A 24,050-nucleotide genomic window follows, 5' to 3' on the forward strand; every position below is an offset into this window, starting at 1 on the left:
TTCTGGATGATAACGGTGTGAACAGGCAGTGGCTCGGGTGGTTGTTGTCCTTGAGGATCTTTTTTTATTTTTCATTTTTTTTAAATTTCACCTTTATTTAACCAGGTAGGCCAGTTGAGAACACGTTCTCATTTACAACTGCGACCTGGCCAAGATAAAGCAAAGCAGTGTGACACAAACAACAACACAGAGTCACACATGGAATAAACAAACGTGTAGTCAATAACACAATAGAAAAAGTCTATATACAGTGACTATACACATCTTTTTGGCCTTCCTGTGACATCCGGTGCTGTATGTGTCATGGAGGTCAGGTAGTTTGCCCCCGGTGATGCGTTGTGCAGACCGAACCACCCTCTGGAGAGCCTTGCGGTTGAGGGCGGTGCAGTTGCCGTACCATGCTGTGATACAATCAATGAAATGTACGTTTTTTTTCTCCATTTACTAGCTCTCGAAAACCCTTCAAGGGTTTTCAGCGGGTACGGTTGGCTGGGTGTGAACTACAATTCCAACACTGTTTTAACATTTAGAAACATGCTGTGTGTGCCTCCAGTTGATGAACTCCACTTCATCCCCATGTAAAGGTGTGTTGTAATTGAACCTTTTGTATTTAGAAAATTATTTCTAGCTGATATGAAAGATAAGGTCTTATGTTTTCAAGTCCGTACCGCAAGCTATGAGTTTGTAACATTCAGAACGAGTGTCGTTGGGCTCTTACAAAACTTCCCCCTGCTAAATCAGCATCCATGAATGGGTTAGCCATTTACAGCAGCCATAGTGTCAATGCCAACCTTAATAATAGTAGTGTTTACTATAAATTGTACTTTATTTGTACAGAGAAAACAAAGAAAATATGTTATGAGGGTAACGTTACTTACATTGTTACTGCAGATATTAGTGCATCTCAAACTTTGAGGTATAACGTTAATGGGCATGAATTAAATACACGTTTTGAATGTGTGTGTGTACATAGAGGGATCAGTCAAAATATGTGTAATGCAGTTTGTTTTCAGGCTAGGTTTATCAATTGACATTGAACATAAATACAACTGGATTTTGGGATCAGGCATTCAGTGAGACCACATTGTATTCTGTTGATAGGTGACTGGAGGCCTTGCAATCATAGCTACATGAAGACAAGTGAAGATGGCGGACGTGTTGAGTGTTCTTCGCCTGTACAACATCCAGAAAAAAGAAATCGTCGCTAAAGGAGACGAAGTTATCTTTGGAGAGTTCTCTTGGCCTAAAAATGTCAAGACTAACTATGTCATTTGGGGGTATGTTCATTTAGTTTATAAATTGGTAAATAACTCTTCAATTGGCCTGTTGTAGCGAGCTAATGAGTAACGTTAGTTAGCTGCTAGCCACTGCTGTGTTGCCAAAACTTTTCTTGCTGTTTGTAAGGTGCGACTAATTGCACTGAAAGATCGCACATGCAGCTTGTTTTTACTGTTCGTTTTGGGGTTGAACTATTACGTTAACCGTCTAATTTCAAGCTAACTAACTTGCTTATTCAACTGTATACTGTTATGGTTCGTGTAGCTAGCAATGGTTAGCTTCCTAGCTAACAGAACCATGCCAGGCAACGTTGTCGTAAGCCAGCTGTCTCGCATACAATGCAAACCCACCAGGTTTAGTCAGCTAACAGTAGCTAGGTAACGTTAACTAGTAATCCAGAAGTACAATTGTATGTGAGAATCTGTCCACGATCGATTAGCTAGCCAGTTAGCTAGCTATTATTGATTTCTGCACGTGACCATAAATGTCACTGTTTGACATTTCTAGCCTGCCCAGGTAGACATTTACCTTGATGTTATGTGCAAGTCAGGTAACTAAGTTGGCTAGTAGAGTTTGTGGCTAGATAACAATCTACTTTTGCTTGCAAGCTACCTACTGTATTTCCAGTTTTTTTGCAGAACCAACAGTCTTTCAGGCCATAATAAATGTAATAGTTGGACCATCCCTTAATTTACCTCATGCACCTGAACCAAGCAAGTTGGACCAGTTGTTGGAAGTGTAATTGAAGAGCTGTGACATGGTTGCCCTGGTCACAATTTGTGTGTAATGTCATTAACAAAATACAGGATTTAGAACATTAAAAAAACAAATAGCTATTAATATATGCATTGTGCCTAAATTCCAGATTAGTTCCATAAGAGGGGGCCACGATCGATTTTTCTTTAACAACTGTGGACAAAACTGCTGTTCTGAGCTGATGGTAATTTTCACCTTCCATTTTCAGAACTGGGAAGGAGGGTCAGCCGAAAGAGTACTATACTCTGGACTCCATCCTGTTCCTGCTCAACAATGTGCATCTCCCTCATCCATCCTATGTGCGAAGGGCTGCAGTAAGTACATTTATATCCTCATTCCAAAAGCTTCTTAGTTAGAATGTGTTGCCTGATGCTGAAATGAATGTCATGTCTTCTAACCTGGTGTTGCCATTGGCCTATTGGCTGTTGTCGGAAGATTTATAGTGACCTTTGTCAATTTTGTTCTATTTCATCGTGATTTACGTGATTTTATGATCACCCTAGACCGAGAACATTCCAGTTGTCAGAAGACCTGATCGAAAGGGCTTGCTTTCATATCTCAATGGAGAAAGTTGTAAGTATGAATTGAGAATTATTCATGCCGATTTTAAAATATTTGCATGAAAATGTCTCCAATTAGATGGAAACCTAACTAGTAAAATGAATACACGTGTTGATTCCATTGAAATCACTGTACTAAAACATATTCCCCTTTTGATTTCCCCTTCACAGCTACTTCAACAAGTATCGACAGAAGTGCCCCTATAGAGATTGGTTTGCAAAGGCCAACACAAGGTACGGTTTAAGCATTTTGGATGCTCTTCCATTGATTGACTGGATGATTTTAATCCATGCATATTAGGAAATATTTTCTCTTATCGGATATATCCACAGTCCATGCTGTGAGGCCTAATATGCAATTTGTACGCCATTGGCTTGTTGCACTTATGCAATCAGTTTGGTGAGACACAGCGAAGTAGAAAGTCATTTGAGATATTGAAAAGGTATTGCGTAGTTGGCTAATTATTCATTTTTTTTGCATCCTCAGTCAAACGAGCAGCAGACGAGGTGTCATCTGAAGCCAAAAAACCAAGGATAGAGGTGAATAATATTTTTTATTTAACCTGCAACGTTCTGACTCTTCAGCTCAATAGAAATCCTGTTTAACAAAAGGCCAGAGACCTTTTCCTAATTTGGCTACAAAGTGGGATTTAACTATACAAAATACTCTTGTCAAGGTGGAAGAAAAACATTTGTAAAAAATATTTTTTTAGGAATGTTAATTTTACTTCCACTTTGACAGAGTATTTTTTTATATATATAGATATATATATATATATATCACAAAAATCTTAATTAGGTAAGTATTCAACCCCCTGAGTCAATATGTTAGTCACCTTCGGCAGAGACAACAGCTGTGAGTCTTTCTGAGTAAGTCAAGGAGCTTTGCCCACCGGTGGTTGTACAGTTTTTGCGCATTATTCTTTAAAATATTCTTCAAGTTCTGTCAAGTTGGTTGTTGATCATTGCTAGACAGCCATTTTCAAGTCTTGCCATAGAAAACGGAGCATTTTAACATTCTATAACATTTTGGCGTTCTCTAGGATGAGGAACGAGTGCGTCTGGACAAGGAGCGTTTGGCTGCTCGACTGGAGGGCCACAAAGAGGGCATTGTGCAAACTGACCAGATCAGGTATTTCGGTGCTTTTCCCGTCCATTCAGTTCTAATAGCTGAATTGCTATTAAAATGTACATGGATAAAAAAGAGAGGTCCTTAGCAATGGATGAAAGAAGTTGGTAATGTTGGGTCGTTGACTTTAGCGGAGCAGTCTCACTTTCTTATGACTAGCATTATGATAGGTATGAAGACACATTCATTGAGTTCCCTAGTTACAAAAGGGGGCAATTATCAATAAGCCACCATTGCTGCACACAGGTTTTAAGATACTAGCTAACAAATCCCAATGAGAGCGGTTAGCAGACATGAACACAAACCAGGAACCTTGCTTTATTCTCAAAATGGTGCATTATTTAATCGCATTGCTGCTCAATCAACCTCGGACATGAACCTCTACTCAATGACAACTTAGCTTTTCATCATTTTAGTAAGAAGCTAAATGATAACGTGTTCCTTTCAGCTCACCTAGTGAAATAAGTGTTAGCTGAAATAATCTCTACCCCCCCCCCCCCCCCCCCCAGGTCACTGTCCGAGGCTATGTCAGTGGAGAAGATCGCCGCCATCAAAGCCAAGATCATGGCAAAGAAACGCTCCACCATTAAGACAGACCTGGATGAGGACATCACCCTGAAGCAGAGGAGCTTTGTGGACGCTGAGGTGGACGTGACCAGGGACATTGTCAGCAGGGAGCGCGTGTGGAGGACCAGGACCACCATCCTACAGAGCACTGGAAAGGTCAGAGGTTAACCCCTAGACTAGACTGGCAATGACTGGGGGGGAGGGGTCATTCTGTCATTTAGGGATGCTGTCATTTCATGACATTATGAGGAGGAAGCCGGCCACATGGGAAGTGTCACACTCCATGTAGGCTTTACCCTCGGGTAACCATAGCACAAAATTGGCCTTGAAGGGTGGGGATGATGATCCTTATCCATAGCTGATCAAAAACCTTTTGTTTAAAACTTGTTATTTTATGCCTGCAGGTGGCAGCATCGCCACAAGGGAAATGTGTTTTTTGATTTGGTGGTGAGATCTGCTGCTGTGTTAATAAGTGATGTCTGAGATTACACATTTTGCAGAAAACCTCCATGTATCAGAATCTAGGTATAAAAAAAAAAACTATTCTGTGGACGAATCTCCCCAATTATTAATACCTCTTGATTTATATACATTTGAGTTTAGGACATTTTTGGGTAGAGGAAGCTCAATGGATTTGTTTATGGTGCTCGCTTTACACATGTCACTGCACAATGTGCACAGAAAAGGGTCCGTTGTAGCTTTGATCCACACATCAAAGCCTTTTCTTTGGAGTGATGTCTCGCCTACTTTACACTGCGCTTATAAATCTTTTGCTCATGCAGAACTTCTCCAAAAACATCTTTGCCATCCTGCAATCGGTGAAGGCCAGGGAGGAGGGGCGCGCCCCTGAGCAGAGGCCAGCACAGAACACCACCCTGGTGGTAAGGAACATGTTTAATTTAATGCACGCTGTAGACGTACCACCATAGATTTGATTTTGGATACGCACGTTTGCAACCGAAGAATCCAGCCAATGCATTATTGAGAATGAAATCCATAGCCAGTAAAGGCTCTTGCTGAGGAATTCCATATCATCTATGAGTACCTCACCTCCCTGTTGTAATTTCTAAAAGAAATGAAGCGTGAAATGAACTTGGTGCTTCTCCATAAAAATTAGTATGTAACCTGTCGAAGCAGGGTTGAGCGGAGTATTACCACTACATTATAATAGTCTCAATATGCAGATCATTAATTGAAAATGACCTGTGTTTTAAGTGTGACGTCTTGCCTCCCCTCAAGGACCAGTCCATAAGGAACAAGCAACCTGTGCCAGCTGCCTATAACCGATACGATCAGGAGAGATTCAAAGGAAAAGAGGGTGAGTGGGACCAGGGCACATATTGTCATTGTGATGTTGTTTCTTTGTAAACATGGCAATTAATAATAGTATTGTGTGTGTGTGTGTGTGTAAAGGAGGCTGGTGGGAGGAGCTAAAGGAGGACATGCTCATTGTAATGGAATGAATGGAACGTAGTTACGCGTTGTTGCTATGCGTTTGATATGTTTGGCACTAAGGGTGTGAATATTTAAATTAAGTTGGGATCCTTAAAGTTAAGAAAAATCCCTAACCAAAAAAACTGTTATATTACATGCTGACAACACCGCTTGTCGCGTGCGCTCGCATTGCAAAATAAATGTTAACATGTTATTCAATTATTGCACCCACACTGCTCGTGTGTGCCAACGAGCGTCTGCGTTGCCAAGCTCTAAAATAGAAGCCAGTTCTATTTGTGAATCCGCTTGCCATGCGGTAGTAGAGAGAACAGTCTATGACTGGGGTGGCTGGGGTCTTTGACAATTTTTAGGGCCTTCCTCTGACACCGCCTGGTGTCGAGGTCCTGGATGGCAGGCAGCTTTGCCCCAGTGATGTACTGGGCCGTACGCACTACCCTCTGAAGTGCCTTGCGGTCGGAGGCCGAGCTATTGCCGTACCAGGCAGTGATGCAACCGGTCAGGATGCCCTCTGTTGCAGCTGTAGAACCTTTTGAGGATCTCAGGACCCATGACAAATCTTTTTAGTTTCCTGAGGGGGAATAGGCTTTGTCGTTCCCTCTTCACGACTGTCTTGGTGTGTTTGGACCTAGTTTGTTGTTGATGTGGTCCTGCCTCTCCCATCTCCTCATTTGGTTTATAGAAGCTGATCGATGAACTGAGTTCGGTCGGTCATGGTAACTTTGAAAGTTAGATGCCAATCACCATATAACGTCCAAAGAAGAAAAAGCCTGGAAGGAGGAGAACTGACTAGAAACGATTCGGTTGACCGTTTTTGTGTAGATTAATTGTCGGAGTAGAGGACCTTGTGCATTTCAGGTAAAATAACTTAAAGTTTATATCCTAGGACAAATTAGCTAGCAACTGCACACTAGCTAGCTAAATTGCCATAAATGTTTAATACTTTTCGACCTGTCCCCAAATTAATATATTTGGTTGAGTTTGTTTTGATATTTCAACCTGCGTGTCGTGATCGCGTTAGATTGTCCCCAAACACCAATTTGCGCACATGCTCGGCCGCTTTGGGTACGGTGTTACCAAAATGTATGAACACGCTTCTGCCTGCCCCTCCCCTCTCTCCTTTGCGCTGTCTGCCTGCTCTGTCTCTTTGCTAATGATGCAAGTGTGCATTTGGTATTCAGTCAGTTGCGTGTAGGATACCTTAGCCTATTCATAGCACGATGTCGCTGGGCTACAGGGGTGTCTTCAGGCCAGTCTTGCAAGCACGGGGTACCCAACTATTTGTTTTTGTCTCATAATATGAAATTACAGTAGGCTACTGGTAGCCTTTATCAATTTAACCTTTTCACACACAATGGAATGTGTCCCCTTGAGTGCGCCTCGGCTACGACAGGTTTGTCTGTACAGGTAGGCAAACATTTTAATGTGGACACGAAACCTCTGAATATATGAACCAGCATTTTACTTGTCTGTAAAGGAATGAGGCTTCTCAAAGTGTAGCGAGTGTAGCGAAATGCTTATGCTTCTAGATCCAACAGTGCAGCAGTATCTAACAGGTAATATCTAACAAGTTCCACAACAAAACCTAATACAATAATAGTAAAGGAATGGAATAAGAATATAAGTATAAAATATATGGATGAGCAGTGACAGAGCAGCTAAGATCCAATAGATGGTAAAGAATAGATAGTGAAGGATACAGTATATGCGTATGAGATATGGAAACATTAAAGTGACTAGTTTTCCATTTATTAAAGTGGCCAATGATATCAACTCTGTAGGTAGGCCGCTGCTTCTCTGTGCTAGTGGTGGCTGTTTAACAATCTGATGGCCTTGAGATAGAAGCTGTTTTTCACTCTCTGTCTCAGCTTTGATTCACCTGTACTGACCTCGCCTTCTGGATGGAAGCGGGGTGAACAGGCAGTGTCTCGGTTGGTTATTGTCCTGGAGGGCAAGTAGTTTGCCCCCGGTGATGTGTTGTGTAGACCGCACCACCCTCTGGAGAGCCCTGCAGTTGTGGGCAGTGCAGTTGCTGTACCAGGCGGTGATACAGCCCGACACGATGCTCTCAATTGTGCACCTGTAGAAGTTAGTGACGGTTTTCGGTGACAAGCCATTTTCTTTTCAGACTCCTGAGTTTGAAGAGGCGCTATTGTGCCTTCATCACACTCTGTGTGCATGACCATTTCAGTTTGTCGGTGATATGTACACAGAGGAACTTAACCTTCTACCTTCTCCACTGCTGTCTCATCGATGTGGATGCGGGGTGCTCCCTTTGCTGTTTCCTTAAGTGTGCGATCATCTCTTTTGTTTTGCTGACATTGAGTGTGAGGTTATTTTCCTGACACCACACTCCGAGGGCCCTTAGCTCCTCCCTGTAGCCCGTCTCGTCGTTGTTGGTAATCATGCCTACCGCTGTAGTGTCGTCTGCAAACTTGATGATTGAGTTGGAACCCTGCATAGCCACGCAGACATGGGTGAAAAGGGAGTACAGGAGGGGGCTGTGAACGAACCCTTGTGATCAGCGGGGTGGAGATGTTTCCTACCTTCACCACCTGGGGGCCGCCCGTCAAAGTCCAGGACCCAGTTGCACAGGGCGGGATCGAGACCCAGCGTCTCAAGCTTAATGACGAGTTTGGAGGGTACTATGGTGTTGAATGCAGAGCTGTAGTCAATGAACAGCATTCTTACATAGGCAGTCCTCTTGTCCAGATGGGATAGGGCAGTATGATAGCGTTTGCATTGTCTGTGGACCTATTGGGGCGGTAAGCAAATTGGACTGGATCTAGGGTGACAGGTAGGGTGGATGTGATATGATCCTTGACTAGTCTCTCATAGCACTTTGTGATGACAGAAGTGAGTACTGCGGGGCGATAGTCATTTTGTTCAGTTACCTTATTTTTCTTCGGAACAGGAACGATGGTGGCCATCTGGACCATGTGGGGACAGCAGACTGGGATAGGGTTTGAAGGGGACTGAAGCAATACTAACATCCATCACTAGGCCGGAACTGTCAATCAAATAATCTTGAGTTGCTGCGCCCAGCCTGCCTGCTGCCTGAGTGCAGAACAATCTCCTAAAAAAAAAAAAAAAAAGTACTTTCAAGTTTGTTAAATACCTTGACTTACCAAGACATTTAGCTCCCATACCATAAACAGAGCAGCACATCAATCAGTGACGACTGTTGTTGTTAGAGGGAGAAAAAAAATATGTAATGCTGCAGCAGGATTCTGTCTGTTTTTTTGGGGGTCTGGAAAGTTACAAATTGTCGCAATCGACATGTTATTGCAGCTGTGTTCTATGTCTGTTAAGGGTCACATGGTTAGCTACTGCGACTTGGCTAGCTACTGCGACTTGGTAAGCTAGAATTGCTAGCTGTCCTCGCTCGTTGAGTTCAACCCACATTCCCTTGTTTTGTGTCGACTAGACTGACGACTTATCTACACAGATGCTTTGTTCATCGAGAGACAAAGAAAGCGCACGCCTTTTCCGGTTGGCATTGTGCTAACTAGCTAGGCTATTAGCCCAGGCTGCGAAGCATAGCTAACTTGGCTTGCGCTTAACAAAGCCAGCTAACCATACTAGCCGTCCTACCAGCACAGACAGTAGTATTGGTTGCGCCCTTCTCTCCTTTAGTTCAATTAAGGGTGGGCGATATTAACTTATATTCATATCACGATATTTTCCACTGTCCGGACGATAACGATATAATATCACGATGTACTGTACATTTTTTTAACATTTTAAACATTTTGAGCCCTTCAAAGTTAATAAATTACAAAATATTGTTTTTAGCCTTATAGAAACCAAAAGCGAGCATTGCAGTTAACTTCTTGGTGACGGGGCAGTATTTTCACGTCCGGATTAAATGCATGCCCAAATTCAACTGCCTGCTACTCATCCCCAGAAGATAAGATATGCATATTATTAGTAGATTTGGATAGAAAACACTGAAATGTCTTATTTAGCAGGCAAAACCCAGAGGACAAACCATTCATATTATTTTGAGGTCACTCTCTTTTCAATGGTTTTCATTGCGAATCCAGATTTCTAAGGGACCTTCTTGCAGTTCCTATCGCTTCCACTGGATGTCAACAGTCTTTAGAAATTGGTTGAGGTTATTCCTTTGTGTAATGAAGAAGTACGGCCATCTTGAACGAGGGTCACTTGAAGTGTACTGTTAGATAAAGGCGCGTGACCAGAAAGCTAGCTACTGTTTGTTTTCCTCCTGTATTGAACACAGATCATCCCGTCTTCAATTTTATTGATTATTTACGTAAAAAAATACCTGAGATTTTGTAGTCACGTTGAGCAAGTTGGAACCGGTGTTTTTCTGGATCAAACGCGCCAAATAAATGGACATTTTGGATATATGTCGACGGAATTAATCGAACGAAAGGACCATTTGTGATGTTTATGGGACATATTGGAGTGCCAACAAAAGAAGCTCGTCAAAGGTAAGGCATGAATTATATTTTTCTTTCTGTGTTTTGTGTCGCGCCTGCAGGGTTGAAATATGGTTTCTCTCTTTGTTTACGGAGCTGCTATCCTTAGATAATAGCATCGTTTGCTTTAGCAGAACAGCCTTTTTGAAATCTGACATGTTGGCTGGATTCACAACAAGTGTAGCTTTAATTTGCTATCTTGCATGTGTGATTTAATGAGTTTGATTTTTATACACTGCTCAAAAAAATAAAGGGAACACTTAAACAACACAATGTAACTCCAAGTCAATCACACTTCTGTGAAATCAAACTGTCCACTTAGGAAGCAACACTGATTGACAATAAATTTCACATGCTGTTGTGCAAATGGAATAGACAACAGGTGGAAATTATAGGCAATTGGCAAGACACCCCCAATAAAGGAGTGGTTCCTGGCTGATGTTTTGGTCACTTTTGAATGCTGGCGGTGCTTTCTGGCTGATTTCCTATGCTTCCTGGCTGATGTTTTGGTCACTTTTGAATGCTGGCGGTGCTTTCACTCTAGTGGTAGCATGAGATGGAGTCTACAACCCACACAAGTGGCTCAGGTAGTGCAGCTCATCCAGGATGGCACATCAATGCGAGCTGTGGCAAGAAGGTTTGCTGTGTCTGTCAGCATAGTGTCCAGAGCATGGAGGCGCTACCAGGAGACAGACCTGTACATCAGGAGACGTGGAGGAGGCCGTAGGAGGGCAACAACCCAACAGTAGGACCGCTACCTCCGCCTTTGTGCAAGGAGGAGCAAGAGGAGCACTGCTCAAACGGTCAGAAACGGACTTCATGAGGGTGGTATGAGGGCCCGACGTCCACAGGTGGGAGTTGTGCTTACAGCCCAACACAGTGCAGGACGTTTGGCATTTGCCAGAGAACACCAAGATTGGCAAATTCGCCACTGGCGCCCTGTGCTCTTCAGATGAAAGCAGGTTCACACTGAGCACATGTGACAGACGTGAGAGTCTGGAGACGCCGTGGAGAACGTTCTGCTGCCTGCAACATCCTCCAGCATGGCCGGTTTGGCGGTGGGTCAGTCATGGTGTGGGGTGGCATTTCTTTGGTGGGCCACACAGCCCTCCATGTGCTCGCCAGAGGTAGCCTGACTGCCATTAGGTACCGAGATGAGATCCTCAGACCCCCTGTGAGACCATATGCTGGTGCGGTTGGCCCTGGGTTCCTCCTAATGCAAGACAACGCTAGACCTCATGTGGCTTGAGTGTGTCAGCTGTTCCTGCAAGAGTAAGGCGTTGATGCTATGGACTGGCCTGCCCGTTCCCCAGACCTGACTCCGATTGAGCACATCTGGGACATCATGTCTCGCTTTAATCCAGGTCTGGGAGGAGATCCCTCAGGAGACCATCCGCCACCTCATCAGGAGCATGCCCAGGCGTTCTAGGGAGGTCATACAGGCACGTGGAGGCCACACACACTACTGAGCCTCATTTTGACTTGTTTTAAGGACATTACATCAAAGTTGGATCAGCCTGTAGTGTGGCTTTCCACTTTAATTTTGAGTGTGACTCCAAATCCAGACCTCCATGGGTTGATAAATTTGATTTCCATTGATACTTTTTGTGATCTTAGTTTCAGCACATTCAACTATGTAAAGGAAAAAGTATTTAATAAAAATATTTCTTTCATTCAGATCTAGGATGTGTTATTTTAGTGTTCCCTTTATTTCTTTTGAGCAGTGTAGTAATTTATTTGAATCTGGCGCTCTGCAGTTTCCCTGACTTTTGGCCAGGTGGGACTCTAGCCACACATCTCAGAGAGGTTATATATATTTCTGTGGTAAACCTGTGCAAACATTAAACAAACAAGGGTATATAAGTAAAATATTTAAATAATATTTTTTTTTGGTGGGGGGGGGGCTTTTTCCTGCCAATTATAAGTGGTCTTTTTCAACATAACACTTGTCGTTATGAATTCAAGTTGTAAACTTTTTTTTAAACAAACTTTGTCTCGTTAACCTTTCTGATCTCCCCATCCCGGATCCGGGTTCGTGAATACAGACTCAAGCTCATTACCATAACGCAACGTTAACTATTCATGAAAATCGCAAATGAAATGAAATAAATATGCTAGCTCTCAAGCTTAGCCTTTTGTTAACAACACTGTCATCTCAGATTTTCAAAATATGCTTCTCAACCATTGCAAAACAATCATTTGTGTAACAGTATTGATGGCTAACGTAGCATTTAGCATTAGCATTCAGCTGGCAACATTTACACAAAAAAACAGAAAAGCATTCAAAAAAATCATTTACCTTTGAAGAACTTCAGATGTTTTCATTGAGGAGACTCTCAGATAGCAAATGTTCAGTTTTTCCTGAAAGATTATTTGTTTAGGACAAATCGCTCCGTTTTCTGCGTCACGTTTAGCTATGAAAAAACCCCTGTATCCAGGATTGTGTAAATCTATCAGCAAGCTCATTAGCATAACACAACGTTAACTATTTATGAAAATCGCAAATGAAATGAAATAAATATGCCATCTCTCAAGCTTAGCCTTTTGTAAACAACACTGTCATCTCAGATTTTCAAAATATGCTTCTCAACCATAGGAAAACAATCATTTGTGTAAAAGTAGCTAGCTAGAGTTAGCATTTCGCGTTAGCATTTAGCGTTAGCATTAGCGTTAGCATCCAGCACGCAACATTAACAAAAACATAAAAGCCTTCAAATAAAATCATTTACCTTTGAAGAACTTCTGATGTTTTCAATGAGGATACTCTCAGTTAGATAGCAGATGCTCAGTTTTTCCAAAAAGATTCCTTGTGTATTAGAAATAGCTCCGTTTTATACATCACATTTGGCTACCAAAAAAAATCCATAAATTCAGTCCTCAAAACGCAAACTTTTTTCCAAATTAACTCCATAATATCGACTGAAAACATGGCAAACGTTGTTTAGAATCAATCCTCAAGGTGTTTTTCACATATCTCTTCATTGATACATCGTTCTTGGAAACATGCTTTCTCTCCTGAATCCCAGGAGAAAATGACCGCACCTGAAGATTACGCACAAATTTAGACAAAGGACACCGGGCGGACCTCTGGAAAATGTAGTCTCTTATGGCCAATCTTCCAATGATATGCCTACAAATACGTCACAATGCTGCTAAGACCTTGGGCGAACGACAGAAAGTGTAGGCTCATTCCTTGCGCAATCACAGCCATATAAGGAGAGAATGGAAAACAGAGCTTCAGAAATTCTGCTAATTCCTGGGTGATGCATCATCTTGGTTTCGCCTGTAGAATGAGTTCTGGGGCACTTACAGACAAAATCTTTGCAGATTCTGAAACTTCAGAGTGTTTTCTTTCCAAAACTGTCAAGAATATGCATAGTCGAGCATCTTTTCGTGACAAAATATCGCGCTTAAAACGGGAACGTTTTTTATCCAAAAATGAAATAGCGCCCCTAGAGCTCTAACTGGTTAATGCTTGACGGTCTGTATGTTTCTCGGTTCAACATGTAATAATTCACTACCTCTTCACAAGTTCCGTACCAGGAACACCAGCCTATTGACAGTTTCTGGCTTCAGTTGCCCTTTGGCATGTGATCATATTGCCTCTAGTGAAACATACTCTCTGAGGGCAAACTTGTGGCAGGGATGCTGAAGTATTTCTTTGCCAGACAGCTCCCTTGTGGAAAGTTGGATGTGTGAACTTGCCACCACTCTAAAGGATCAGCCTCACTGTCTGCTGCCATCATCAGAGTGTAGCTGTCCAGCTCTTGCTCGATGACCTCTCTGTGATCTTAATGCAGGTACACTTCTGGTTTTCTTAAAGAAGCTCCTAAGGCTCTTCTTGGACTTTGCTGATTGTGGCGAAGTGGCAGCTTCTTTCTCTCTCACTCTGGTCCTGGTGAGCGGCTCATCTGTTTCCGGGTCAGTGTATTTGTAATTGAGCACCATCTTAATCTCTCGGGTCAGTTTGGCTTCACCCTCCATTTGATTTCAGAACCTCCATCTTGAACAAATGGCGGACTGGCTTCAGACACACTCATGTATGTCTCTCCTGACAGGGAATCTGTGAAATCCTGGAGGGGTTTAAGTGCTGCCGTGATAGATTCAAAGACCTCCGTGTCTTTCCAGGAGGGTGCAAGGTGCAGTGTATATTTTAAAAAAAATTTAAATGTTGTTTGCTGCCTGGACTCTTTCCATCTGCAGTTGAGATCCCCCACCTTGTCGTGTTCCCTGATGAGCTTGGTGGGGCAGGCTCAGTTTATCCTGTGTACTTTCGGCTTTCTGCTTCTTCCAACTATAGGAAATTGGGTTGACCACTTTCTTGCACACCCCTGTGGTTAGTTTTGGACACTCCTCAATGAAAAGGTGAAAAATAATTACATATGAATCGGAATTATTCAATAGAAATAACATTCCATCTGATGGATTTACAGCATTGGACACTGGACATGTTTACAAATGTCATCCATCTATAGATTTACATACAACTGTTGTGATTAAGAGAGCTATGTTGCTTTATGAAACGCAATCATTTATTGAGTAGGCTATTTATTATTGAAAGAGGATAGATTCATATTTTGAAACCATAGGCTAATGTATCAATTAAAAATAAAATCAAAGTAATCCATGTAATGTTTGGATAATGCGCACATTTACAAATATTATAGATTTGCATAAGATGTATATATTCGGCTTAACGTATAGAAGAATCAGGCAGTGTAGTCAGCTATAGCTTTAAACGGAGATAAGGAATGCAATGGGTATTCTGCATTTTAAGTTTTGTAAGTTACGTTATCTTTCCACCTAGCTCTGTTTTGGACGTTGAAACTTAACAGTAGCAATGTGTAGCCTGTGTCCGAAACACCCTATCTAGTCTTGTCCATTGCTTTGACCATGTTCGATCCGCTGTCGGTAGTCATACATACTTAATGCGACTCTTTCAAGCCCCCGGATGGAAGTGCCTCCCTCAGCCCAGCTGCAATTATTTATCCAGTGTGTTCGTCTGGGGAAATTAGAGGTCTGAAGGCATTTGCTTTGTAGCTTCCAGTTGTTGTCAATGTAATGCATCTTGAGGCTAATGTATGGCTTTGTGGTCCGGCTTGACCATAAGTCGGCAGTGGTAGAGAAGAATGCAGTGTTACAGATTTCGTTGGGAACTCTGTCCTGACATTCTGTGTAGAGTTCTGGCAGACATGTTTTGCTGAAGTATTTACGGCTCGGGATCTTGGGTCTAGAGTTCGAATCACCTTTCTGAAACCGTCTTTCGCCACAGTTTGAACTGTCTTTCGCTATGTGATATGTAATTGCACTCGTTATCTCATCCCCTTTTTTCTTCAGTCATCCTCAATGCTTGCTTACACTTGCTCTTAATTTTCGGACACTGTTGCTAACAAAAGGAGTTTACTTAACTAAATGTTAGCTCACTCTGTAGTTGCGCATGCTTGTTGACTTTGATTGGCAGGCAGATTATGTGTAATGTCCATGTTTTTAGTAAAATAAACAATTTGAACTAGCCCACTAGGCTGTATCACTCAACTGAAATGTTGAACTAAACAAAAACGCCTTGTGTCATAAATTAGTAAAATGTATCATATGGCAAAATCTATATCATGTACAATCTATAACTTACCATGTGGTTGCCAGCTAACTAACGCCTACACTAGCCCCACGGCTTTAGCATTTTCTTTTTCGATTAATTAGGAATGTAGGAGGGTAACAGTGGCATGACTGCGGCCCAACCTGACTCCCCGGTTTAACAACATGACTGAGGCAGGCATTCAAACCCCCTCGCTCTTGCGCTGGAGGCTCGTTGATGCTGGGTTTCGTTGGCTAAACTGACCGGTTACACCTCACTGTGCTATTGTCAAGAAACTCAAGATCGAAGAAGCAACTCTATTCACAGTTTTCCAACGTGCTGTCTCGCTCTATTCGTCAAAGCTACTTCAGTCGACCTGCAGGATGCTTATTTTCATAAACATTCGGCCAACACACAAGTTTCTCAGGCTTGCCTTTCAGGGAACAGCCTATGAATACCTCGCTGTTCCCTTTGGGCTAGCACTAGCTCCTCGATCTTTGTTCCTGGCACTCCCATAGGGGTAGTGTCAATGAGGAAGGTGGTCTTGACAGTGAAGAGATTTTCCACCTTCACCCAAAAGCCATGCTCCTCTGGGCCTGGCCAGTGAGGAGGAATCTGAACACCACAGGCTTGCCACTATTTTCAGGTCTCTCCGGAGATGTTCGATCGGGTTCAAGTCTGGACTCTGGTTGGGGCACTCAAGAATATTCAGAGACTTGTCCCGAAGCCACTCCTGTGTTGTCTTGGCTGTGTGCTTAGGGTTGTTGTCCTGTTGAAGTTAAACCTTCACCTTAGTCTGAGGTCCTGAGCAGATTTTCATCCAGCATCTCTCTGTTCTTTGCTCTGTTCATCTTTCTCTCGTTCCTGACTAGTCTCCCAGTGCCTGCTGCTAAAAAACATCCCCACAGCAGGATGCTGCCAATCCCATGCTTCATCGTAGGGATGGTATTGGCCAGGTGATGAGCGGCCCCTGGTTTCCTCCAGTGCTGCAGAGATGGTTTTCCTCTTGGAAGGTTCTCCCATCTCCACAGAGAACCTCTAGAGCTCTGTCAGTGACCATCGGGTTCTTGGTCACCTCCCTAACCAAGGCCCTTTTCCCCCGATTGCTCAGTTTGGCCGGTCGGCCAGCTCTAGGAAGAGTCTTGGTGGTTCCAAACTTCTTCCTTTTTAGAATGATGGAGGCCACTGTGTTCTTGGGGACCTTCAATGCCGCAGACATTTTTTGGTACCCTTTCCCAGATCTGTGCCTTCGACACAATCCTGTGCTCTGACATACACTGTCAACTGTGGGATCTTATATAGACAGGTGTGTGCCTTTCCAAATCATGTCCAATCAGTTGAATTTACCACAGGTGGACTCCAATGAAGTTGTAGAAACATCTCAAGGATGATTCAATGGAAACAGGATGTACAGTGCCTTGCGAAAGTATTCGGCCCCCTTGAACTTTGCGACCTTTTGCCACATTTCAGGCTTCAAACATAAAGATATAAAACTATTTTTTTGTGAAGAATCAACAACAAGTGGGACACAATCATGAAGTGGAACGACATTTATTGAATTTTGTAGCGCCACCTTTTGCTGCGATTACAGCTGTAAGTCGCTTGGGGTATGTCTCTATCAGTTTCGCAGATCGAGAGACTGACAAATCAAAAACTGAAAAATTGGGCGTGCAAAATTATTCAGCCCCCTTAAGTTAATACTTTGTAGCGCCACCTTTTGCTGCGATTACAGCTGTAAGTCGCTTGGGGTATGTCTCTATCAGTTTCGCAGATCGAGAGACTGACATTTTTCCCCATTCCTCCTTGCAAAACAGCTCGAGCTCAGTGAGGTTGGATGGAGAGCATTTGAACAGCAGTTTTCAGTTTCCACAGATTCTCGATTGGATTCAGGTCTGGACTTTGACTTGGCCATTCTAACACCTGGATATGTTTATTTTTGAACCATTCCATTGTAGATTTTGCTTTATGTTTTGGATCATTGTCTTGTTGGAAGACAAATCTCTGTCCCAGTCTCAGGTCTTTTGCAGACTCCATCAGGTTTTCTTCCAAAATGGTGCTGTATTTGGCTCCATCCATCTTCCCATCAATTTTAACCATCTTCCCTGTCCCTGCTGAAGAAAAGCAGGTCCAAACCATGATGCTGTCGCCACCACCATGTTTGACAGTGGGGATGGTGTGTTCAGGGTGATGAGCTGTGTTGCTTTTACGCCAAACATAACGTTTTGCATTGTTGCCAAAAAGTTCAATTTTGGTTTCATCTGACCAGAGCACCTTCTTCCACATGTTTGGTGTGTCTCCCAGGTGGCTTGTGGCAAACTTTAAACAACACTTTTTATGGATATCTTTAAGAAATGGCTTTCTTCTTGAACACTTCCATAAAGGCCAGATTTGTGCAATATACGACTGATTGTTGTCCTATGGACAGTGTCTCCCACCTCAGCTGTAGATCTCTGCAGTTCATCCAGAGTGATCATGGGCCTCTTGGCTGCATCTCTGATCAGTCTTCTCCTTGTATGAGCTGAAAGTTTAGAGGGAAGGCCAGGTCTTGGTAGATTTGCAATGGTCTGATACTCCTTCCATTTCAATATTATCGCTTGCACAGTGCTCCTTGGGATGTTTAAAGCTTGGGAAATCTTTTTGTATCCAAATCCGGCTTTAAACTTCACAACAGTATCTCGGACCTGCCTGGTGTGTTCCTTGTTCTTCATGATGCTCTCTGCGCTTTTAACGGACCTCTGAGACTATCACAGTGCAGGTGCATTTATACGGAGACTTGATTACACACAGGTGGATTGTATTTATCATCATTAGTCATTTAGGTCAACATTGGATCATTCAGAGATCCTCACTGAACTTCTGGAGAGTTTGCTGCACTGAAAGTAAAGGGGCTGAATAATTTTGCACGCCCAATTTTTCAGTTTTTGATTTGTTAAAGTTTGAAATATCCAATAAATGTCGTTCCACTTCATGATTGTGTCCCACTTGTTGTTGATTCTTCACAAAAAAATACAGTTTTATATCTTTATATTTGAAGCCTGAAATGTGGCAAAAGGTTGCAAAGTTCAAGGGGGCCGAATACTTTCGCAAGGCACTGTACCTGAGCTCAATTTAGTCTCATAGCAATGGGTCTGAATAGTTATGCAAAGTATTTATAAATAAATACATTTTATAATTAAGTATTTTTTTAAAAAATGTTCGTGTTCGCTTTGTCAATATTTTGTGTAGATTGTCGAGGGGGGTAAAAATAATCGAATCAATTTTAGAATAAGGCTGTAACATAACAAAATGTGGAAAAAGTGAAGGGTTTTGAATACTTTCCGAATGCACTGTATACCCCAACTTTTGTATCACAACTAAAAGTTGGATTTATTAATTTAAAGTAAGCATATAGGAGTACCTTTTTCTTTGTTAGCCGCTCAACACAGAATGGCCGCATGTGCGCACTCCCTCAAATTATTTTATTCAGCTATGTTCAATTGTATTCTTTATAATATAAAATAATGCCGTGGAATTCTAAGCAAATCTTGTCTGCTAAATGAACTAGTGTAGCCATATGGCACAGCCAGATCAAGGCCTAACATAAGGACATCTCAAAGTATTCTCTTCTTCTGAAATGGACTACATTTTTTAAAAATGTTTCTTTAGACCTGTCTAAAATGAATAATTGATTTATTGTGATGGTGTAGGCTATATTACATGGATTTATTAGACTTTTTAAAATGTAGATGTTCCAAAGGTTTGCATCAGTGGCTTGTAGGCTATGCGTGGAAGCCAGGAGATGCTGAATGTGTTTGTTAATTAACGGCCGTTATTTTATTGACTATCAACTGGCTGACACAATGTCATGACCGCCGCAGCCCTACCCTAAGCCACCTGAAAAGTAACGTGCATTACTGATTGATTGACTTGTGTCCTTTTAGAAACGGAGGGATTCAAGATTGACACCATGGGCACCTACCACGGCATGACTCTGAAATCTGTAACGGTAAGACCATCTTTCTTCTTTTGGGGCGTCTACCAGAATGCTAACAAAATTGGCACAAGTAATAACAAAGTCACATAGACACCATTAGCGAAATGCTAATGTAATTGCAACGAATGGCAAATCGAGCTCAAAGCTATGCAAGCATTACTAGTAGCTACCGAATGTCGTTTTTGGTGAGTGGACATTTATAAGTGAGAGAAATTGTGCAAATGAACAAAGTTGTTGTGCATGTTTTTCTGAGTGAAGAGCAGCAGGTGTACACGGAGCAGAGGGGATGTGGAAGAAACTCTAGTAGTAGGACTTCTCTAATACGGCAGAAAGACATTGTAAGATATCTGATGGCAAACATTTAGTAGTGAATTGCATACAAGTGTAACTTATCACCTCAAGTGCGCTGCACAACAGACTTGCCAATAGATATAGAACGCTATGGACTCACCACCTCCCACTTTCTCCCGTTATGCTATTTACAAACAAATGTGACTGGCTGAACTGTTCTGGGGAACTACAGTAAGCGTTATCCTCTAAAGCATTTTACAAGGAAACTGCAGGTATTAACTTAAAGTATCTACAAATATTCACATTTACGGACAACCACTATTAGTTTTGACGGTATTGAAAAAAACAACATTTTGTGGTCTTTTCCAAATACCCCGGTATACAGTATACCACCCAAGCCTAACTAACCTCCATTGACTATTAAGTAGTAGTCTACCTGTTGGCTCTTGGTCATATCCTTCTCAATTAAAGATGCAATATCTAACTAACCTTTTGGGTGACCTGACCAAATTGACATTGACAGATCTATAACTCATATTTCTTTCTCATTGAAAGTAAGTCCAGAAGCAGTATATTTGTTCTAATTTCAATGCTTCCGGTTTTAAAGGCTTGGTTTTGTACACCAGTTCCAAACAGCTGAAACTAAACATGTTGGGTTATTGAAAAGATATTTCAGTGGTCTAGATGGTACAATGATTCTCTGCACCAGGGGTATTCAACTCTTACTCTACGAGGTCTGGATGCTGCTTGGGTTCTGTTCTACCTGATTTTGAAAACAAGCAGTGGAACTGGCTTCGCGGTCCAGAGTTGAGTTTGAGGGCTCTGACAAAACATCTCAAAGATGATCAATGGAAACAGGATGCACCTGAGCTCAATTTCAAGTCTCATAGCAAAGGGTCTGAATACTTGTGTAAATAAGGGATTTTTGTTTGCAAATAAATGTGCCAAACATTTAACCTGTTTTCGCTTTGTGACTGGGGTATTGTGTAGACTGCTGAGGAGTATTTATTTTTTAAATCCATTTTATTATAAGGCTACAACGTAACAAAATGTGGAAGAAGTCAGTGGGTCTGGATACTTTCCGAAGGCACTATTTCCATATCTTCCATTGATTGGATCATCTCAACTTGCTTTGTCACGAAACGGAGGCTCTATGATTATAGTGGCGTGTTGATGATTAGCCAATAACAACAAGTTACATGCGCCAATCTACGTAGGCTATTCTCGTTGAGCAGTGGTGCCATACTGTTAACGTTTTATCCACAACATTCGGTCCATCGTTGTTGTAATCTACTGTGAAGCCAAAATATTCCCAAACTAGGGATTTTAACGATCATAGAGGATCCTCCAATTCTGGTTTATTGACCACCCCCATCGTACAGAACTCCAGAGATTTTTTTTGGGGACAATTCTTTTTTATTTTTGATGTATTCTTCCGCAGGCGGGTCAGAGGTTGCTGTATTGACCGTTTCGGTGCTAATACGTGTACCGTTACACCTCTAGACCATTGCGACTATGTCTATGCCATTTTTTTTAAGTTGCAGAATGTCCTTGATGAAAATACCCTGGCTGTTTTAAAGCAAAAACTATTTATTATGGTGAACCTGAATCGAAGTAAATTCTGAATGTTTGAAAACTCCAAGCAGCAGTTGGATGTGGGTTGTCCTCTCTGTTAAAACGCCATTCTCTACAGTGCATTTGGTAACAATGACCCAGCAAATTACATTGGTTGTCACTTATAAAGCCTATGATTTGACAGTGTGAAAGCCACTTTTATAAGCATTTGAATGTTGAACGTGCTGTGCAGATGCACAAATAGCCTATTAGAACAGGGATAAGGCCCATCTCTCGTTGACATGAGCAACTGTCTTAAACTGTATACTTATCAGATAGTTGTATGCAGTTACATGCATAAACGTTAGATAGGCTACTGAACTGAAGGAGAGGACTCGTCAATTCAGCCACAACAGATAAGGTATTTTTGGAATATTTTTGAAAACATTTAGTAAACCGGCAATTCATAACGTTTTGGATCGGTTTTCAAATGCTCCCATGCACTAGTATCTTATGCATCGGTCCACGGTTCAAATTTATATCTGTGAATCATTACATCCCTAATAGCTGGAGAGAATGCAATTTGCTTAATTTACACTGAACAAGAATATGAATGCAACATGTAAAGTGTTGGTTTCAAGAGCTGAAATTCCCCAAATGTTCCATATACAGTGCCTTGCGAAAGTATTCGGCCCCCTTGAACTTTGCGACCTTTTGCCACATTTCAGGCTTCAAACATAAAGATATAAAACTGTATTTTTTTGTGAAGAATCAACAACAAGTGGGACACAATCATGAAGTGGAATGACATTTATTGGATATTTCAAACTTTTTTAACAAATCAAAAACTGAAAAATTGGGCGTGCAAAATTATTCAGCCCCTTTACTTTCAGTGCAGCAAACTCTCTCCAGAAGTTCAGTGAGGATCTCTGAATGATCCAATGTTGACCTAAATGACTAATGATGATAAATACAATCCACCTGTGTGTAATCAAGTCTCTGTATAAATGCACCTGCACTGTGATAGTCTCAGAGGTCCGTTAAAAGCGCAGAGAGCATCATGAAGTACAAGGAACAAACCACGCAGGTCCGAGATACTGTTGTGAAGAGGTTTAAAGCCGGATTTGGATACAAAAAGATTTCCCAAGCTTTAAACATCCCAAGGAGCACTGTGCAAGCGATAATATTGAAATGAAAGGAGTATCAGACCACTGCAAATCTACCAAGACCTGGCCGTCCCTCTAAACTTTCAGCTCATACAAGGAGAAGACTGATCAGAGATGCAGCCAAGAGGCCCATGATCACTCTGGATGAACTGCAGAGATCTACAGCTGAGGTGGGAGACTCTGTCCATAGGACAACAATCAGTCGTATATTGCACAAATCTGGCCTTTATGGAAGAGTGGCAAGAAGAAAGGCATTTAAAGATATCCATAAAAAGTGTTGTTTAAAGTTTGCCACAAGCCACCTGGGAGACACACCAAACATGTGGAAGAAGGTGCTCTGGTCAGATTAAACCAAAATTGAACTTTTTGGCAACAATGCAAAACGTTATGTTTGGCGTAAAAGCAACACCCTGAGCACACCATCCCCACTGTCAAACGTGGTGGCAGCATCATGGTTTGGGCCTGCTTTTCTTCAGCAGGGACAGGGAAGATGGTTAAAATTGATGGGAAGATGGATGGAGCCAAATACAGGACCATTCTGGAAGAAAACCTGATGGAGTCTGCAAAAGACCTGAGACTGGGACGGAGATTTGTCTTCCAACAAGACAATGATCCAAAACATAAAGTAAAATCTACAATGGAATGGTTCAAAAATAAACATATCCAGGTGTTAGAATGGCCAAGTCAAAGTCCAGACCTGAATCCAATCGAGAATCTGAAAACAAAAGAAGAACTGAAAACTGCTGTTCACAAATGCTCTCCATCCAACCTCACTGAGCTCGAGCTGTTTTGCAAGGAGGAATGGGAAAAAATGTCAGTCTCTCGATGTGCAAAACTGATAGAGACATACAGCTGTAATCGCAGCAAAAGGTGGCGCTACAAAGTATTAACTTAAGGGGGCTGAATAATTTTGCACGCCCAATTTTTCAGTTTTTGATTTGTTAAAAAAGTTTGAAATATCCAATAAATGTCGTTCCACTTCGTGATTGTGTCCCACTTGTTGTTGATTCTTCACAAAAAAATACAGTTTTATATCTTTATGTTTGAAGCCTGAAATGTGGCAAAAGGTCACAAAGTTCAAGGGGGCTGAATACTTTCGCAAGGCACTGTATATGCACAAAGCTTTCTCTTGTATTTTGTGCACAAATCTGTTTATCCCTATTAGTGAGCATTTCTCCTTTGGCAATGTAATCCATCTACCTGACAGGTGTGGCATTTTAAGGTGGTGATTAAACAGCATGGTCATTGCACAGGTGCACCTTGTGCTTGCTTCAATAGAAGGCCTCTCTAAAATGTGCTGTTTT

At 41.9% G+C, this 24,050-nt stretch overlaps 1 protein-coding gene across 2 annotated transcripts in view; it reads left to right on the forward strand.

Moving 5' to 3' along the window:
- The first annotated feature begins 252 nt into the window (after positions 1–252).
- LOC110530041 (parafibromin) overlaps positions 253–24,050 on the forward strand; it is a 63,212-nt gene continuing 39,414 nt past the window's right edge. The window contains exons 1-11 of one of the 2 annotated variants that reach the window (XM_036985598.2): positions 253–422; positions 1,102–1,277; positions 2,243–2,348; positions 2,538–2,607; positions 2,766–2,828; positions 3,082–3,134; positions 3,638–3,726; positions 4,233–4,446; positions 5,073–5,171; positions 5,530–5,608; positions 19,683–19,747. In XM_036985598.2, coding sequence (XP_036841493.1) covers positions 1,147–1,277; positions 2,243–2,348; positions 2,538–2,607; positions 2,766–2,828; positions 3,082–3,134; positions 3,638–3,726; positions 4,233–4,446; positions 5,073–5,171; positions 5,530–5,608; positions 19,683–19,747 — 969 coding nt within the window. In that variant the 5' untranslated portion in view covers positions 253–422; positions 1,102–1,146. Of the gene's footprint in view, positions 585–1,101; positions 1,278–2,242; positions 2,349–2,537; positions 2,608–2,765; positions 2,829–3,081; positions 3,135–3,637; positions 3,727–4,232; positions 4,447–5,072; positions 5,172–5,529; positions 5,609–19,682; positions 19,748–24,050 lie in introns of both variants that reach the window. The other variant, XM_090181879.1, reaches the window with a different exon arrangement.

The sequence above is a fragment of the Oncorhynchus mykiss genome, chromosome 8 (genome assembly GCF_057628025.1).
Source record: "Oncorhynchus mykiss isolate SJ-2025 chromosome 8, ASM5762802v1, whole genome shotgun sequence".
Lineage (NCBI taxonomy): Eukaryota > Metazoa > Chordata > Actinopteri > Salmoniformes > Salmonidae > Oncorhynchus > Oncorhynchus mykiss.